Genomic DNA, 19275 nt, shown 5'->3' with positions numbered 1-19275 from the left:
CATCTATGAATTTTCTTAGTAGTCTCTTCCAGATTAGAAGGTGCATTCATTAATGTCATCATTTACAAATAGAGAGAAAGTGTTTATGCTATTGTATTTCAGATAATATTTTGGGAATATATTTTAAGATATGTAGGAGTTATTAATAAATCATGTTAAAACAATTTAGTGAATCAAATTTCATAATTATCTTAAAATGTCCTAAAATTAATTCTTTGAGATACTGAATAACCTTTGAAAACTAATATTTTATTTATTTTTAACTAATGTTTTGAGTTCAAGTGTATTTTATTTTTAGACGATGTTTTTTTTCCTTGAAGACAATACCTTCATTTCAGGTAAACCACAACCAAAATAAATGAAGAGCTCAGGATCATCTCAGTCCCGTTTCCTGCATGTCCTGGTATTGCTGATGACAAGCAGCAGCCAGTTGTGATGGCAGTGACGGATCCAAATTTGCCAATTTTGTTACTGAAAAAAATTACAGAAATATTTTCCACCCTAAACTCCTAGGTTACAAAGCTGTTTCCCCATTCAGTCTGGACTGCCACACAGACAGAAAGTTCAGGGACTTTTCTCTTCGCATCCTACTTCAAACCAAGAGAACAACTGCAGGTTGTTCTAGGTCTGTCAGGGGAGGCAGGTATTTTTCACGATTAAAAGCTCTGGGCTTCCGTATTCATTGTTACTTGAAAGTAACTGGCTTAATTCTTATCATCATAAATATTTTTAAAAGTTTCCAATATTTGGAGTACTATTTTCTTCTAAGTTTCTTTCTAGCCTTGATTTATTTTCCTCTCCAGTGATTAAGTTGGTCCATTTATAGTGTGTATAAAAAATAGTCACATCGGCATCATTTTTCCCAAGAGATTTTTGTGTTTCCTTTTTGTCACTCATTTGTTGGTTACACAGTGGTGTGTTATTTTTCATGGTACTGTAATTTGTTGTTGATGTTGTTGTTGTGGCTGTTCTAAGTCACACCAGTTGTTGACCTTGTTTCATCGCTTCTCAGTTATGGAAATGCATAGTGATAGAGTCCTGGGGCCTATCATCTGCAGATGCGGGGGAATAGTGGAACATACATCCCTGCTTCCAGACAAAAGAGGGATTTCCAATGAAACTGTTGGACATGTGTACACAATGGGATGCTGGACTGCCCGACATTGTCTGCACCAACAATGTCGGGGGACACTTAAATAAGAGGCTGACAGAATTATGATGCCTTATGAAGGGCTACACCATTGCGTAAAAGGGGAAAATCTGACAGTTTTGGGGGGAATCCCAGTCTATATGAAATTGTACCACATAATTCAAAATTCAAAATAAAAATATATTTTAAAAAATAGTAACATCAAGTCTATGTGCTACAAAGAAACATCTTTGAATAGATTTTGTTTTACTTGGTACATCTTGTGATTGACTCATCTATTATTTCATATTTTTGTATATGCATGTATATAAAAGGCATACAGTATACTCTTAGAAGTTACTACTGACTTTGATGTTAGGGAAGCCATCACTAATGTAAAATATAGATCTTATACCTTCTGTTTCCTTGCAAAACTTGAAAAATATGCCTATTTTATACCTAATAGAGACTGATTGCCTCTAAGTTTGTTTTTTGGTTTTCATGGTTTATGGGATCATGTCTGTGGAATGAATGGCCTGCTATCACTTTAGATTTTTTTTTTTTTTTTTTTTTTTTTTTTGAGAGAGTGAGCTTCTGCTTACTGGTTCACTGTATAGATACTTGTAACAGCTGGGGTTGACTGAGGCCAAAGCTGAGGGCTGGGAATGTAATCCATATCACCAAAATGGGTTATAAGAACTAATCATGAACCTGATTCCAGTGTCTGCATTAGGGGCAGAATCCAGAGTTGAACCCAGGTATTGTAACATTGAATAATGGTGTCCCAACTGGCCTGATTCCTGCTAGCCCAAGTGCCTGCTCTGAGCCATAACAGTGCAGAGTGACTTATGTTTTATGGCTTCCTTTCCCTTAAGATTTAATAGTTAATTGTTTTGGTTTCTGCCTTTGGAATTTCTGTTTATCTTGTGATCTTAAAGCTTGAAGTAAACATTTGGAAGAGGTCAATTGCTGGCTAACTAGAGCTGATTCTCACCTCTGTTAACATATGGGTGAGAGAGAGTGGATAGAAAGTGGAATAGAGTCCCTCTGAATCTGTTAGGTTCGGTGCAGGCCCACCTGTCCTCAGATATTCAGGCTTATTTTTCTGGTTACAATAACTTTCCATAAGTATTTTGCTCTTTTGGAAAAGCCAAAAAGAGTACAGAAAGAAGGTCTGGGCTGTTGGAGGGTCAGTAAAAATAGCTGTGGTTACGTATAAACCCTTTGTTAAAGTTTATTGAGCATAATGAAAACACTATAGCTTGTTATGTTTCTTATTTCTGTACCATGTGTTTTCATGGTATGTGTCAATTCTAAAGTAAAAATTTTTTTACCTGCTAAATTGAGTTTTAATATTAATTTCTGACACAGTAATCAAGAGAATTTGTTTCTGTGCAGGCGTCACTTTTCTTGCATTTTAAAGAATTTAAACACATTTCAGGAAAAATAAATATATTTTTTGATATTAGTTAATTTTTATATTTCATGCATTCCATATAAATGTGTAAATCCTAATAAATAAGCAGCGGACTATACATCATTTTTAAAAAGTTTTTTTAAAATTTTTTTCTATTTAATGTATTTGTGGTGGGGAGGAATGAGGACGCACTCCGAGAGAGTGAGACGTCTTTCATCTCCAGGTGCTTAGGACAGCTAGGGTTAGACCAAGATGTCGCCAGTAGCCCGGATTTCCCGTCTAGGTCTCCAAAACTGGTGGTAGGAACCAAAGTGTTTGAGCCGTCATATGCTGCCGCCCTGAACACCTTAGCAGGAAGCTGGATGTTAAATGGAAAATTAGGACATCAACCAGACACTCTGATATGGGATGCAGTTATTCCAAGTAGCAACTTACACCAAACACCTGCTCCTAGGCCTTATTTTTTAAATTCCATTTGAGAGCATTACTAGTGTTTGATTAAGAATGCTGGTCATTTTCACTTAGAAGCATATAAGGTTAATTGTATATGCATGAGCTCCAAACTTCTGTTGATTTCAACCAACATGGAAATAATTTAAAAGAAATATCACTATGTTCCCAAATCTGTGCTGTGAATTTGTTTATGTAAAAATTTTATAAAAAAAATCAATTGTAGTAAAGATGGTAGACCTTTTTCCCTTTTTGTTATTCTCTGTAAACAATACAGTGTAATAGCTATTTGTATAGCACTTACTTATCAGACATTATGAGTAGTGATTTAAAGTATATGAGAGAATGTATGTAGGATCCGTACAAACACTATGCTACTTTTATAGGAGGAACTTGAACATCTGTGGATTTTTGGTATCCTCCAAATGGAAGATATAGATTCTGTAACCAATCCTAGATGAATACTGAGGAACAAGTGAGCTATTTTCAAAAAAAGCATACATTTTTGTTTAATTGCATTTAAATATCAGTATTTTAAAAATTTATGTCAGTTTTTAATGTAGGTCAGTGGTTTATTTATTTTAGTAACTCAATTTCAGGTTATTGGGTTTAATAAAAATAGGAACAGGAAGAAGCAAAATCATCACAATATCTATTATGTTAATTTTTTATGCACATATTCTACTGAATTGAATTCTTGACTGCTTTTAATTTTCTTGGGAAAATCTATAGTTGTTGAATTTGTTTCTGAAACCAACATTTTAAACATTAAGTGCTTAATTCAGTGACTTTAAGCACATTTACAATGTTTTGCAACCATCACAATTATCTAATTCTGCAACCTTTATATCACTGCCAAGGAAAGCAGTTACTCCTGGTAACTCCTTCCTGTACCATGTAGCCAACACTGGTCTGTTTTCTTCCTCTGTGGATTTCCTGTTCTGGACATTTTATATACACGGAATCATCATATGTGACCTTCGGTGTCTGGCTTCTTTCATTTAGCATGCTTTGGTCAAGGTTCATATGGATATGCATTGATACATCACTGCCTTTTGTGACTCAATATGCTGTATGAATATACACGGTGTGTATTCAAGTGTGTGGGGGGGGCATGAGTGTTTTAGTGAATTTGTGGCTTATTGGGTTGTTGCCACTCTTCGGCTCTTAAGAATAAAGCTGTGAACATTCAGGTACCTGTTTTTGTTTGCTGGTCTCTTCAGTTTTCTTGGACTGGTAGCCAGGAGTGGGACTGCTGGGTCACATGGTTAAATCCATGTTTCACTTTTTGAGTTACCACCAACTGTTTTGTATAGTGATGTGCCACTTCAAATCTGTGTGATCATAAGAGTTCCCATTTCTCCCCATCTGAATGCTTCCCTGGTATTTCTGTTTTTTTTTTTTTTTTTTTTTTTTTTTTTTTTTCCAGTGGCCTTCCTGTTGTGTGCAAAGTAGTATCTCATTGTGGTTTTGATTTGCATTTCTTTTATGACCAATGCTTTAAGCATCCTTTCATGTGATTGTTGACTCTTTGTATGTCTTTTTTGGAGAAATAGCCAGCTCCTTTGCCCATTTTAAAGTTATATTGATTTTTGTTTTTACTGAGCTTCTAAGGTTCTTTATATTAGAATACATTTCGTCACATTTTCAGGTTTGTGGTTTTGCCCTTTTTCAAGTAGTTCTTGATGCACACATTTTTATATTTTGATAATGTTTAATGTTTTATGAGTATGTTTTGCTTTATATCTGGAAATCGATCACCAAATCCAAAGTCCTTAAGACTTAAACACTTTCTGCTTTGTTTTCATCTAAGAATCTTACCATTTTAACTCTTTAACTTGTTCTGTGCTCAAGATTACTTTAGTTCTTTTGGATTTGGTGATGTCATCTGCAAAATGTTTTTGCTTCTTCTTTATTTGAGTACCTTGTATTTCTCTTCATCGTGTAATTGCAGGTTAGAATTTGTATTTCTATAAATGTGTTGAGAACAGTCATTCTTGTGTTTTTCCTAATCTCAAGGGTAAAGATGTTGGAGCACTGAGCAGGGTCTAAGCTGTGAGTTTTTCATGGATGCTGCTATGCATTGAGTAAGAGTTGTCACCACAAAACTCATGCTTCTGTTTATACTGTGATGTTACAATGATTGATTAAATGTAGTGAGTTGATTTAATGATGTTATCTGAGAGGTGTGGCTGAGGGACAGTCTTTGGGATATTGGGAGCGTGCCTTACAACTGTTCTTGTAAGAGGTTTCAGTATTTCCGCTAAAGTTCAGCTCAGTTTCTCGCTTCCAGCCCACCACATGATCATTGCCGCTGCCAGGCTGCCATAACCAGCCTCTACCAAATGCCAGTCTTTGGTGCTTACCAGTCCTGTAATCTCCACTGGAATCCATAATACACCCTTTTTGTCTAGAGAAGCTCTCTTGGGTGTTTTAATTCAAGTAATTTAAAGTGGACTAATGCAAAAGTCCTTTATCCGGTTGAGAAAGTTCTGTTTCATTCCTAATTTTTTGAGTATTTTTATCATGAGCATATGTTAGATTTTTCTCAACTGCTTTTTTTTTTTAAATGCCTACAGTTTGTTTTAATAGCCTTCTTGTTTTCTTCACTTATTTTTGGGCATTCAAGTTATAGTTTGCTAGCATTTTATTTATTTTATTTTGAATTTTATGATACAATTCCATATGGCATGGGATCCCTCCCCTCACAAGTCCCCACCCCCTGGTTGATTTTTTCCATATTATTACAATAGTATAGTCCTTCATAAACATCAAGTGCTTTTTGTTTTTGCAACAATGAGGATGAGCAGATTGTTTCCCACACCCTGATCCCATGAATACTTTGTGCTAGATGGATTGATTTGTCTACATTGAATGCTCTTTCACTTCTGGGATAAATCCAGCTTGGTTATGGTATGTAATCTTGTGAATTATGCTGTTGGATTTCTGGTATTTTCTTTTTAAGATGATTTATTTGAAAGGCAGAGTGACAGGAGGAGAATTGGAGGGAAGAGGAGGAAGGGGAGAAGACAGGAACAGGGAGGGAGAGTAAAAAATTTCAGAGAGGGAGGGCGAGAGAGAGATCTTTGATCCCAGGGCTCATTAGCCAGATGCCCCCAACAGCTGGGCCAGGCTGAAGCCAGGATCCAGGAACTCTATCCAGGGTTCCCACATATGTGACAGGGGAACATGCTCTTTTTCTTTTTAAAGACTTTTCTTATCTATTTGAAAAGCAGAGTTAAATAGAGAGAACGAGAGACAGCCAGATCTTCCATCCACCGATTCATTCCCCAAATGGCCACAATGATAAGAGCTGGGTCAGTGTGAAACTTCTGGATCTTCTGTGTGGCTACAGAAGCCCAAGGTCATGGTCATCTTCTGCCACCTTCCTTGGCACATTTGCAGAGAGCTGGCTCAGAGATAAGAGCAGCTGGGACTTGTACAGTATTGATATGGGATGTCTGGGCCACAGGTTGAGACTTAACCTATACCCCATAAAGTTAGCCCCCAGACATGTTTCTTACATTTTATTGTAGTTATTTATCACTATAATTTTCTCCTTGAAGTTACTTTTACTGAGACTTGTAGTTTTGTTATATTTTGTTTCCTTTTCACTAGTTTCAAGGGAGAGAGATCTGGCATTTTTTGGATTACTTCCAAAATGGTCAGAATAGTTTACTAATCCAAGTCTAAGCTAAGAGCCTAGCACTCCAACTGATCTCACTGTTTGGATTGCAGGGACCCGCGTATTAGGCCATCCTCTGCTGCTTTCACAGAAGCATTTACAAGGAGTAGGACTGGAATTGTAGCAGCTGGGGCTGTAACAGTAACGCAGATGTAGGATTCCTGTCTTGTAGGCAGCATCTTAGCTTATTCCAACCATAATGCAGATTCCAGCTGCTCAAAAATGTCTGTATATCTGAGAATTTCCAGTTCTTTGTTCCACTCTTTATTTCTTGTTTCATTCCATTATAGTCACATAAGTTACTGATATAATTTTAGTAGTTTTAAATTTGTTAATAGCTTTTTTGTGACCTGAAAGGTAGTTTATCTCAGAAAATTAGCTGCATACATTTAGAGAAAGTATATCCCCTGCTTCTGTGACTTAGAGTGGTCTGCATATATATCTGTTAGGTGTTTTTGGTTCTTAGAGTTTGTATTTGCTATTTCTGATTCTTGGATTATTCTGTTGAAGGTGAAATGTTAAATTCTGCTACCTATGTTGTTGGTTCTGTCAACATTTATTTTGTATATTTAAAGGCTCTTCTGTTACAATGATGCTTATAAGAATACACTTCAAAAAGTTTATTGAAAGTTGAATTAAGAAATAAGCTTATTTTGGTTGAAAAATTTTGAAAGGCATGCATTTGAAGGATTTTGGAAAAGCTTGTGGAAAATGCAAATTATGGGGCCCGGTGGCGTGGCCTAGCAGCTAAAGTCCTCGCCTTGAACGCCCCGGGATCCCATATGGGCGCCGGTTCTAATCCCGGCAGCTCCACTTCCCATCCAGCTCCCTGCTTGTGGCCTGGGAAAGCAGTCGAGGACGGCCCAAAGCTTTGGGACCCTGCACCCGCGTGGGAGACCCGGAAGAGGTTCCTGGTCCCGGCATTGGATCGGCGCGTACCGGCCAGTTGTGGCTCACTTGGGGAGTGAAACATCGGATGGAAGATCTTCCTCTCTGTCTCTCCTCTCTGTATATCCGGCTTTCCAATAACAATAAAATCTTTAAAAAAAAAAAATGCAAATTATGGAAAAGTTGCATATATATCAGTTTTTTTCTGTATGAGCATAAGCATCATGTTTTATTTAATTTCTCTCAAAATGTTTTTAAGTAGTTGTACACATTTATAATCATCAGTGTTCTCTGGTGACCAGGCTCTGGCGATAAGCTCTTGTTCTTTTCCTTTTCTCTCTCTTTTCTTTCTCTGAGTCCCATAGTACATTTGTTTGTTTCCTTGTTGCTTTGCCTCATGTCTCCATTTGACTAGATGATTGTCAGTCAGATGATCTTTCTGTAAGTTTCCTTTTTTGAGCATTTTTGTCCTGAGTGTTGTTGAACCCCTCTATTGCGGTTTTTGAAAAAAGACTTATTTATTTGGAAGACAGAATTAGAGAGAGAACGAGATCTCCCATCTGCTGATTTACATTCCACATGGCCACAACAGCCATGGCTGCTCCAGGCCAAAGTCAGGAGCCAATAATTCCATCTGGATTTTCCATGTGGATAGCAAGGGCCTGAGTATTTGACCATCATGGGTACACGTAAGCAGGAAGCTGGATCTGAAATGAAGGTGTGACTGGATTCCAGGTAGTCTTTCATGGGATGTGTATGTCCAAGTGGCAACTGAACTTGCTGTACCACAAAACCACCCTAGCATTTACTTTTTTTTTTTTGAGTGATTTCTATTTTTTTCCTTTTTTTTTAATTTATTTTTTTATTCATTAATTATATTGTATTATGTGACACAGTTTCATAGGTACTTGGATTCTCCCCAACCCTCCCCAAACCCTCCCACCATGGTGGATTCCTCCACCTTGTTGCATAACCACAGTTCAAGTTCAGTTGAGATTCCCCCATTGCAAGCAGATACCAAACATAGAGTCCAGCATCTTATTGTCCAGTCAAGTTCAATGCTAGCATTTACTTTTATCGCCCTAAAATCTTTACCAACAGACTTCCAATAAAATCGATAATGTGGGAATTTTTTGTTTTTTGAAATTAAGAACCTCCACAAATATTCTTATGTATCTCAATTTGTGGAACAAAAATGAGTAGACTAATTCTTTTATAATAATTTTCGTGATAGGATAATATCTGGATTGGTTTGATAAAATTAAGAATTTATTAGACACAATCCAAATGCTCAGGAAAGAGATGCTTTGTCTACTATAGCTGAAAATAGAAGAATGTAGGTAGAATTCACATGTAGACAGGAATATACGTGTATTTTTGTAGTCTATTTTTTGTGTTGAATTAAATGGGTTGCTGGATTCTTGAAATCTTTAGAAATTACTTGGGTCCTACAAGTTTGGAAAGATTAACTTGTATTGGATCACAGAATGTACTATGAACTTTAAAGATAACAGTGCATGCTCATTGAGAAATATTAAGTGCCTTTTCACAAAATTCTCTGAGAGATAAAACAGTCACAATAGTCACAATCCAGAAACTTCAGAAACTCGCATAGACCTTACAACTATGAATGTTTTAAATTCATTGAGCTGGAATGACACTGGAAATAATAATTAGGATACCGTAGGAGGTTTTGCTGGCATTTTGTATTTGCTTCTTGTATAAGGCTACTTAAAACCTCTAATCCATTATAAACACAATATTTTAGTGAAGAGCTAAATTTTACAAATGCTTTTTAGTGCATATAATGTGCCAGGACCTGTAGTAGCCTTTGAAGAGACAAATGTGTGTGTGTGTCTGAAAGACGCATCATCTGCTCTGTCTGCTAAGAGAAATAGGTCATTCCTGTAAACTGTGGTAAATGTGTGGCCCTAAGAGTTACTTCTCCATCCCGATAGAACATGCCTAGAAAATTCAGGGACTACCTGCAGGCTTCCTGGAAGAAAGCTAATGCCTACTTGGGCCTTGATATGTTAGGAAAAATGGACAATGATGCTAGCAGAAGGAGTAACATGAGCAAATTCATGGAAGCATGAATAGTTACATATTCTTAATTTAGCCTCATGTACAAGGCAAGTCTATGAAATGAGGTTCAATGCGGCAGATAGATGTACAAGATTTATTTGAGTTTTAACTTTTAAAATTTTACAGGGAGAGAGAAAGGGAAAGAGAGAGTGCTTCCATTGCTAGTTCACTTCCCAAATGGATGCAGTAGTCAGGGCTGAGCCAGTGTGAAGCCAGGATCCAGGAGTTTCTTCTGGGTGTCCCATGTGAATGTAGAGATCCGAGGACTTGAGCCATCCTCTGCTACTTTCCCAGGCCATAAGCAGGGATCTAGATCATAAGCAGAGCAGCTGGGACACAAGCTGGCACCCAGTGCTACAGGCAGATGATTAGTCTGAAGTACTACAGTAGAAATTTTTCTTTTCTTTTTTTTTTTCCTTTTACATATGCTCAGAACCTTAAATCTTACAATTGAGGCAGTGTGCAGTGAACACAAGTTTAAGCTTGAGTGTGATGTGGTCAGAATTCCTTATTGAGTTTGAGCTCTGGAGAACAGATTTTACAGACTGGCTTTAGTGAGTGCTGGAGATGGTTTTAAGAGCCAAGAGTCTGTTAATAAGGAGTCCTGGGCGGAGGGTCTTGCATTAAGCTCTTGAGGGCAGGTACAATTTGGGGGAGGGTAGTGATAAGTGCTGTCAGAGGAAAGAATATGAGACTTATCCAGTAAAATAGAGTATGGGGGCGACAGGGAGGATACTTCTGGTGATAGGATTTTGCCATTAATTGATAATGGGGATACAAAAATGTAGGCCGTTGTATTTTTTGAGAGACAAGAAAAGGAAGAAGTGGTAAGTTTTGTTTTGGAACTACTTAGTTTAAGGTAATGTGGAATAATCAGCAGGACATGTGAGTTTGAACCTCAGGGGGCAAAGTCAAGGTCATAGATAAAGGTTTGAGATTGATTAACATTGTACTCCCTGGTGAAGAAAAAAGGCCTATTGCAATTGACAGAGAAACAAAACATTATAGATAAATGGGAGGCTAGAAAATGCATTTTGAGAGATTAATTGTTCCACTAGATTTTGAAGCCCTTGAGGGATGGAATTTAGCCTCCTTAGTTTTGATATCCTCAGCATTTATCTCCATGCCTGGTACCTAGCAGGCACATAATGAATGAATGTTGAAGGAGTCAGAACTTTAGCTTCAGCAAGTTTCTTAACTAAAGCCATCTCCAGATTGAGAAGGAAGCCTTGCTGATATTGCCACTTCTTTGATTGTTAAAAATAGCATATTTATGAGAGCTTAAATTCAGTAAGAATATTTCTCTAAAGTAAGATATGCTAACAGCGAGTTTATAGGAAATGACTAGTTTGACTGTTATGAAGTAGAAATGTGATAGTTTTTGCTCTTAAAGTGTACTGTGTAATAGAGCATAGGCAAGTAGGATAAGAGAAGATGCTATAGAGTCAGGTGTTTAAACATGTGTTGATAATCTTAAAATCTGAATATATAATATAGCTGTCTTTGAATTTCAGTTTTAATGCATTTGTAAGGAGCATGGAGACTGTAGAATACTTTCTAATCTATGAAACAAAGTATTTTAAAAGATGAAACATAATCTTTTTTCTCCAACAATTTAATGTTTAATGACTCATTAATGACTCTAAATATTACGACTAATAACAGAATTCTTCTGCTTTCTTGCTCCTGGTTCCTGAAGATGAGGTGTGCAGGACATACAGGTGTTAACCCAGCTGGATCTCTGATAAAAACTCTGGCCATGTAACTTTCTTTTGTGTTATCATTCAGTGTCATCTTGACCTTGCTATGCTGAAAATGGTAGATGCTCAAAAAGCAATAATTTTTTTTGACTAAATACAGAACACTCAAATATCATATACGTATGCTTTATCAGTTTTGAACTTAAAACACATATAAGTTAATGTCAATGTACCTCTGTCTATCCCCGGAAGTAATTTACTGCAAGAAAAATATCTCTTTATGGAGTAATGTAATAATCTATACAGTGCTTTCAAGTATACATTTTTGTGTTTGCAAGCAACTCAAGGTTATGGTAATCTATTTGTGGGGTGCATTCTATGCTGTATGTTCAGCCTACATCACAAGTTTATCATGTTATCTGGAGCCTTGATAGGAGTCTAAGATTAAATCACCATATTTTTCAGTTGGGTAATTTAACATGAGTGGTCAGTTCTTCAGATCCTTAATTGGGCTGTGCCTAGTTTGATAATTTGATTCAAGTGATCCTTTTTTTTTTTAAATTTCCATAATTGGAATGTAACTATGATGGGTCATGTGGCGGTGAATTTTGCCCTCTTTTCTGGAAGTCATTGGAGAGTTCTGGCTTTGCTCCAGAGTTGTAGGGTAAGTTAAATAACCTGCCAGCAAGAGAAGGCTCATTTCTCACCTCTTGCTTCCTGCAGTAAGAGTTCTGTGCTTGCAGTGCCAGCGGAGTGCCTGCCTCTGCTGAGAAAGTGTCAAGGTCTTCTCCCAGGAGGTGTTGAGCATAGGAGGAACTGTTACATGTAGTTTTGGGGACATCATGGTTTGGAGATCTGCCATGTGAGATTGTAACCATTGTATAAAGATGATTGTTGTTGCTACACAGGTAACTTGTCAGCATAATAATTGTGTGTATGCATGTGGTGGGGGGCAAAGGGGGGAAAGAAAGAAGTAGAGGGTGAGAGAAAAAGAGATGAATGAATGAGAATGCCCATAGGTGCAAGGAAACAACTACGAGAAGTAAGGATGCTTAAGTTTTTTTTTTTGTTTTTGTTTGTCACAAACCACTTTTATGATATTTATGCAATTTTATGATATTTGTGATATTTATGGTAGATAAGAGAAAAAAGGAAAAAAATTTTTAGGTAGGGAGATAGAATAAATACCAAAATCTTAAATAATTTATTCAACTACAAATTAATCATTTATAGATATTAAGAGGCCTTACTATTTGGTGCTAAAAGTGCTGGACACAGTGTCCTCATATTAGGGTTGGGAGCAGCAGTTTCACAAGTTGGCTGGTGGAATCAAATGAGATGTTGTGGAGACTGCTTGGAAAAGTGTGAAGTACCTTTGAAAATACTGATAGTATTATTAATAGAAAGAATACTGTTTTTTGCCCATTTTATTACTCAGACGGCTAACAAAATGTTAAAAGGAAAGAAATGTTCAGTTAGATGTCATTGCTCAAGTCCTCAATATCATTTGAGTTGCATAGATATATTTTGATCCTACCTTTTGACACTGATTATCTAACAGAATTTTGGAACTTTCTAAATATTTTTGACTGTTTTATTCTGTACTATAGAATTTTTGAGTTTGGAATGACATTCTTACCTGATCATACATTTTCTAAGAATATGTATAGACATAGTAATTTTTCTGTCAATGACCAACATTATAGATTATATGGTGAACTGCAACTGATGTCCTTCATTTTTGTTTACAAACATTTTTTCAGCTGATTAGCTATTAGAGTAGGTGATTGGTAGTTGTTCCAGCGAAGTTGGGCCTTATTAGGTTTTACAGTGGACTGTGCAATAGGAGATAATACACTTGTTTCGTGAAACATGATGATAACAGTCAGTGTCTTTACAATGGTGTTTTGTGTTGGTGTTATGAGGTTGGTTTATTAAACAATATAGATTAGTTGCAAAGGTGTAGTAATTAAAAAAAAAAAAGCCGTTACTGATGACAAACATTGTCTTTCCTGCCACACCTCTGGGACAGGGGTGCCAACTTTTACTGTAAAAGACCAGATGGCCATTTCAGCTTTGTGGACTGGTCTTTGTTTCAACTACTCAAATCTGTTATGATAGCAGAGACAGACAGTAGGTAAAGGGAAAATTGTGGTTGTGGTCTAATAAAACTTTATGTAGAATCACAGGTACTACCCTGGATTTGATTCTCAGGCTGTTGTGAGCTGACTGGGAACTGTTTTTGTGTTTGTACATTGAAAGATGACATGGAGGCTAAACATTTAGCACCCGTGGTGAAAAATAAAAGGGAGACAGGAAAGTAATAAGGCATCAGTGCAAGCAGACATGCACAGGAAGGAGTGGGGCCACGGAAGGCTAAAAAGTGGAGGCAAAGTGTAGTGTGAACACGGCGTACTGTAGAGGTCTGTATTTGCATTGGAATATCTCTAAGAAAAGAGATTTACTAGAAGCTTTGGGAACCATGATAACTTGAATGAAACAAAATTTCAGGCAAATCAAGGGTCTGATGGCAAGTCCTTATTCCAGTTGTTTTTGTCAGGCATTCATGATTCAGGCACTATGTCCATCTTCTTACTCGTGTTGTAACTCTATTTCACTTCTTACCTACGACCCTAATCTCTTCTGGCAACTCATTCATGAATTTGTGTTTTTAACATTATGTCCTTGAGTCCAGAGGAACTTATATCATTGCATGATAAAAGACAGAGGTTCACATTTTGGAAATAATGTGATTTTTTTTTCCAAAAATTATTAATCTCATGGTCGACATAATCAGTAGCAATAGCTATTATTTGTGTTGTGGTAAAAGTAGAGTGAGAGAACAGACTGGCATCTCTAATCTGGATTTTTAAAATAAAATATGTTTAAACATTTATTCTGAGATAAGTGTGTTTCAAGATTTGTTTTTACATTTTGAAAAGTTTTGTTTTTTTTTAAGCTGTACACTTTTTAAAAATTTCTTATGAGATCTTTATTAGAAATCTGTTTCCTAAATATATATGATTTTAAAAGGGAGCGAATAAATGGTTTATTCTAAAAGAGTAATTTCAGAGTAAAAATAATGAAGGAATTATTTTTCTTTTTGAAAATATAAAACTGAGCAATTTTATACCATGTTGCAAAGTGTATGCAATTTTATAAGCATACTTATTTTGTAAAATTTTATGAAAAATCCAATATATGTTGAAATGAATTATTAGGCATTTTGAAGTAGAAAATTATTGCATACACATGGTTTTAAATGTAAGTAGTGAAAAAGATATAAATTCTTACCTGTGGTAAAGTGCAAAACGTTGAATAATGTGTTCTAAGTGGATTTAAAGAATGACATTTGAAGTTCAAATTAATGGAAAGGTGGCTGATGGCTGTTTGAATTCTAATTCATTCCCAAATGTTTACTTTAAAGGACCTGCTTTTTCTTTTAAAAATAATTTAACACCCAAATATTCCTTCAAAAATTGTTTAATGGTAAGGGTTTTGCTTTAGATCCTCAATTCCTTTGAGGAAGAAATAATTTCAGGATTCTAATATTATGCCAAATATTTTTGACAGTAAAGAATTTGCTTTAGATGCACATTCGTGAAAGAATAATTTTTGTATCCAGTGGGCATTATTTTTTTAAAATCCACATTATTCCTACTTTTATATTTTATTTACTTTGTTCTCAGGCTGTTTATTCTGTTTCTTTCTTCTTCTTATGAGCAGATTGAACACAAGATGAGAATTCTTCTGTGCAGTTCTATAATGCTTCTCTTGCCTGTTGTTGCTTGTTCCCTCTGAAATTCAACACTGCCTTCCTCTACTTGCATTCCAACAGTCTCCTCCCTTTACTCCTGATTTTCTTCCTCTTTTTTGTCATCTTTCCATCATACTCCTTTGCAGCACTGTTAAATTTTTATTTGTTCTAGTGTTTCTGTTTTATATTCTATGATACTGCTATTCCCTTTACCATTTAAAATAAAAGAACTCCTAGGCAATCATTTTTCAAAGCTTTTCTACAAACTTTCTGGGGTTGCTTGGAGAATATTCTAGAAGCCTGTTATCCAAGTGTCAGTGTAAATTAAAATGATAAAAATATCTTATTTTTTTTTTACAGAATTATTTGTGATATTATATTTACTCTAGGTCACGAGTCACTGTCTCTTGGTAGCACATTCAGCAGATAAGTTTTCATTAGGTGAAACTGTTCAACACGGATATTGTTCAAATTATGCTCTGTTTATGGTGTCCCTCTTCAGCTGCAGCAAAAGCAGCTGCATTTTGAAGTTCCCTCATTTAACATAAAGAACTATTTGATTTGGCAAATTAAAACGGAGAATCTCCAAATAACAACATATCCCAGTTTTAAATGCCAAATTACCTAGGATCATATTGTCATACATTTTATTTAGAGCATGTGATATATGGCTTGTTGTTGATTGTGTGTCAAGCTTCACGCATGAAGTATGGTGCTGATATTAATCGGGTGAAGGAACCCCCAGGCTCACACTGTGTTGTGGATTATACCTACACTACTGATGGTCCCCCCTCTTTGCCTCTTTTAGCAATCTGCTTTTGTACTTTGACATCCAGGATTTCCCTAGTGAATTTTGTCACAGAAAAAAGAGAATCATCAATATCACAGTTAAACTTGACTTTCAAAGCTAATAGTATCTCATTTGGGGGCTCAAATTTAATAAATTTTCTTTGATTCTGGGTGAGTTTTTAAACATCAAACAATGAATTGGCCAGGGTGCAGTAAAATATTTACATCTATTGACTATGGTTCAGAAGGGTAGAAGGCAAAACACTAGTGGTTTGATGCTGATAAATTCTTGGTACCTTAATCCACATTAATGTTTTCTTTTATCTGAGTGCACATCCATGACAAAAAAGCAAGAGAGCAGAGCTATCCATACATATAAAATATAAGGCCTAAAGCAGATATATTTATAAAATATGATTTATTTTGTTATGCTAAATTTAGTATTCACATCCCGACTGAAGACTAGAGAATTCTAACTATATATATATATATAAGTGTATAGATGCATACATCATAGAGAAATGTGTATGTTATGTGTGTATGTGTGTATATAGATATAGATAGATACATAGATACACATCCTGAATTGGGACACCAGTATCCTTATAAAAACTCATAAAATTATAAAAACCCATAAAAATTGCATTATAGTATTTGTTTTCCTATATACAATTTGACATTCATTTCCTGGCAGAAAAAAAAATCTTCAGATCAACTTATGAAATATAAGGATTTTTATATCCATGGCTTGGCATTTACAGTTAAAGATGCCATGATATGTTTGTGTGTGTGTGTGTGTGTGTGTGTGTGTGTGTTTTGAAGAAACTTTGAGCTTGATAGTCTTTTGAAATGTATTGACTTATAAGGTAATTTAGACACATAGTTAAAAATAATTCAAAGACTCTTATCATCTGGCTAAATAAAAATAAAATGAAAACTATGTTTTCCTATCTTCTATTATTGCCAAGGCACATTTTTAGTTGCCAAGTGAAAACCTAGACCTAGAAAATACATTTATTTGCACAATTAATGTTGTTTTTATAGTTATCCATGTTATTGATCTTTGCTATCTCATAAGGACTCTTTTTTTCCCCTCTAGCCTTAAGGCAACTGTATATACCAAAGACATGGTAGCAGAAAGCTAAATTTTAAAAACCTATTCCAGCATAATGAAATTTTTAAAATGTGACAGATGCTGTGACTAAACTTTTGTTACAAAGCAGGGGAACAGAATGGGGACACGATGTTGGGATGGCGGAAAGGGAGCTGCCTGGGCCTAAGTAGCATGAAAAAATATAGACACATATATAAAGTATGTGCCTACATATGAAAACTCCTGTCATTAAGACATATGTTTAAAATGAGAGCTTACTGACATTAAATTCAAACTAGACTGTGGATTCTTAAGGCTTTGACTTAAGTTTGGAAATTAAAAGCCAAAATGTCTATTTTTGAGTGTTTCTTTATATTTATTTATCCTTATTTTATAGTTATGGGAATATCTTCCAATTTGTCCAGAAGGTGGCAGTGTGATATCAACTGCATTTGAGTCCATAGTGGCTAGAGAATTGGCATTTCTGCTCTCTCTGATGGTCTTGTATTGTTATCTTTCTGCATAGTTAAAACACAGCACAAATACTGCTGATTTTATTTCTCTTCTCTTATATACAACCTGTGTGACCAGGTTGGTTTATATTGATGTTATTATTATGATTCTAATTTAATGTAATGTGGCAACTTAGAAGCAGGAACAGGGCAAACAAACCACTTATTTATGTTTGAGTATGCCTATATGTTGAGCATATTTGTTTTTATTCAGTGTACGTATCACTAAAATTTTCTCTTCAACAACTAGTGCATAATAGCTATGTTTCCCCATTATGTGTCAGTTAATATTTAAATTGAACGTGCTAAGAATGTGATGATTATTAGGAGCTTACTGCTTGGTGTGTGTGTGTGGTGTGTGTGTGTGTGTATGTGTGTGTTTTTGCTTTCTTTCCTTTTTCTTTTGAGGGTGGAACTGTGAAAAAAATAATTCAAAACCTCTTGATCAGAGGAGCTCCAGTGACTGCTCTTCCTCTCCTTCATTTCAAGCAGGAGGATGCTTTTTCTTCTTAACATTCTCCCCCAGCACTCTGAATTAGAGATTTATTTGCAACGAAAAATCAATTAGTCCTAAATTTATTCATGGATTTCAGGTCCAGCGATCAATGCAAGTCCACTCAGTGGGCTCATGGGGACCCAGTTCATCCCAGTTAATGTGTCTGAAGGGGAATTACCATTGATGCTGTTTTTTTTCCCCTTTAGGTCAGAGATCAGATCTCACTGTCACGGACTGCAGCAAGTAGGAATGACTTCAGCCTGCAGCTACCCAAACTGCACCTGGAGACCTTTGCAATGGACGGGCTCAAGGGCGGGCCAGAGGTTGTAGCATGCCAGGTTAGAGTCCAAATAACATTGTTTGCTAAGGGGACGTACGAAAAAATAAATTGCACTAACTGGAGAGAATGAAAGCCTCAAAGTATTGTGAATAATTTAAAGGAGATGCAAATAATTTTTCTGTCTTTAAGCAGAATATTTCACAATTTTTTTCCCTAAAGCCCAAGACTACTCTATTAAAGTTGATCCAGAAAAGTACTTTCACACAGGAAAACATGTATTTTGTAAAGTGCAGTTTAAACAACACACTTTCCTACTAGCAGAGGAGAGTATAACACTAAAGTTGTTATTATCTTTAAGCTAGTCACCAAGTGTTGCTCTTATTGTTTTAAAATAAACTACTTCAGGTAAGATGATCAAGAGAGATGCCTTGTATTTTTTTAGGTTAATTCTAAAATATATCCAAGATTTCTTTTGTGGCCATTTCATCTCAGCAAAACTGTAAGCTAGCTGGGTTTTGTACTGAAGACTACTTTCCCCTTTAATGCTTAATTGTAAACAATATAATACTATGTGGAAATTGGGTTATTTCGTTTATGAAATTCAAAACACAAAATCATTTAACCTCAGATAACTTTAAAACAAACTTAATGAAGAAACTTATTTTCAGAAACATTCATTTTCAGATGTTCTAAGAAGCCTTATAATCTATGTCCATATGAATTCTTAGGATTTTTTTTCTGAAAGTTAAGAATTTTTAATCAGAAAAAAACAAAATTTCACATGTGATTGATTTTTATTTTAATGACCAATCATTGTATTAGCAATACTTATCAACATTATGTAAATTTTAGGAAGCCTGTTTTTTTTTTTTTTAAAGAGGTTACCTTTATAGCATTCTAGATTTTCTGTGTAGTTAAGGGAGAAATGTTTCTTAAAACTCAGTCTGCATTTTAACTTTGAGATTTTAAAACAATCTTTTTCATTCTTTAGTTA

General features: G+C 35.6%; 1 protein-coding gene and 1 non-coding gene across 7 annotated transcripts in view; one reads left to right on the top strand and one right to left on the bottom strand.

The window, feature by feature from the left end:
* The window catches only part of CCDC171 (coiled-coil domain containing 171), a 304667-nt gene that overhangs the window by 218572 nt on the left and 66820 nt on the right, over nt 1-19275 (top strand). For all 6 annotated transcript variants that reach the window (XM_058672681.1, XM_058672678.1, XM_058672679.1 and 3 more), the window contains one exon: nt 18208-18339. In XM_058672681.1, coding sequence (XP_058528664.1) covers nt 18208-18339 — 132 coding nt within the window. The remainder of the gene's footprint in view (nt 1-18207; nt 18340-19275) is intronic.
* LOC118759943 (small nucleolar RNA SNORA31) lies at nt 521-643 on the bottom strand. Its single transcript, XR_004996481.2, has one exon. It is a non-coding gene; the product is annotated as a small nucleolar RNA SNORA31 (small nucleolar RNA).

This window comes from Ochotona princeps, chromosome 14, assembly GCF_030435755.1.
Source record: "Ochotona princeps isolate mOchPri1 chromosome 14, mOchPri1.hap1, whole genome shotgun sequence".
NCBI classification, from domain to species: Eukaryota; Metazoa; Chordata; class Mammalia; order Lagomorpha; family Ochotonidae; genus Ochotona; species Ochotona princeps.
Note: the sequence above shows the minus strand (reverse complement) of the source record. Positions and strands in the feature narration are given on the sequence as shown.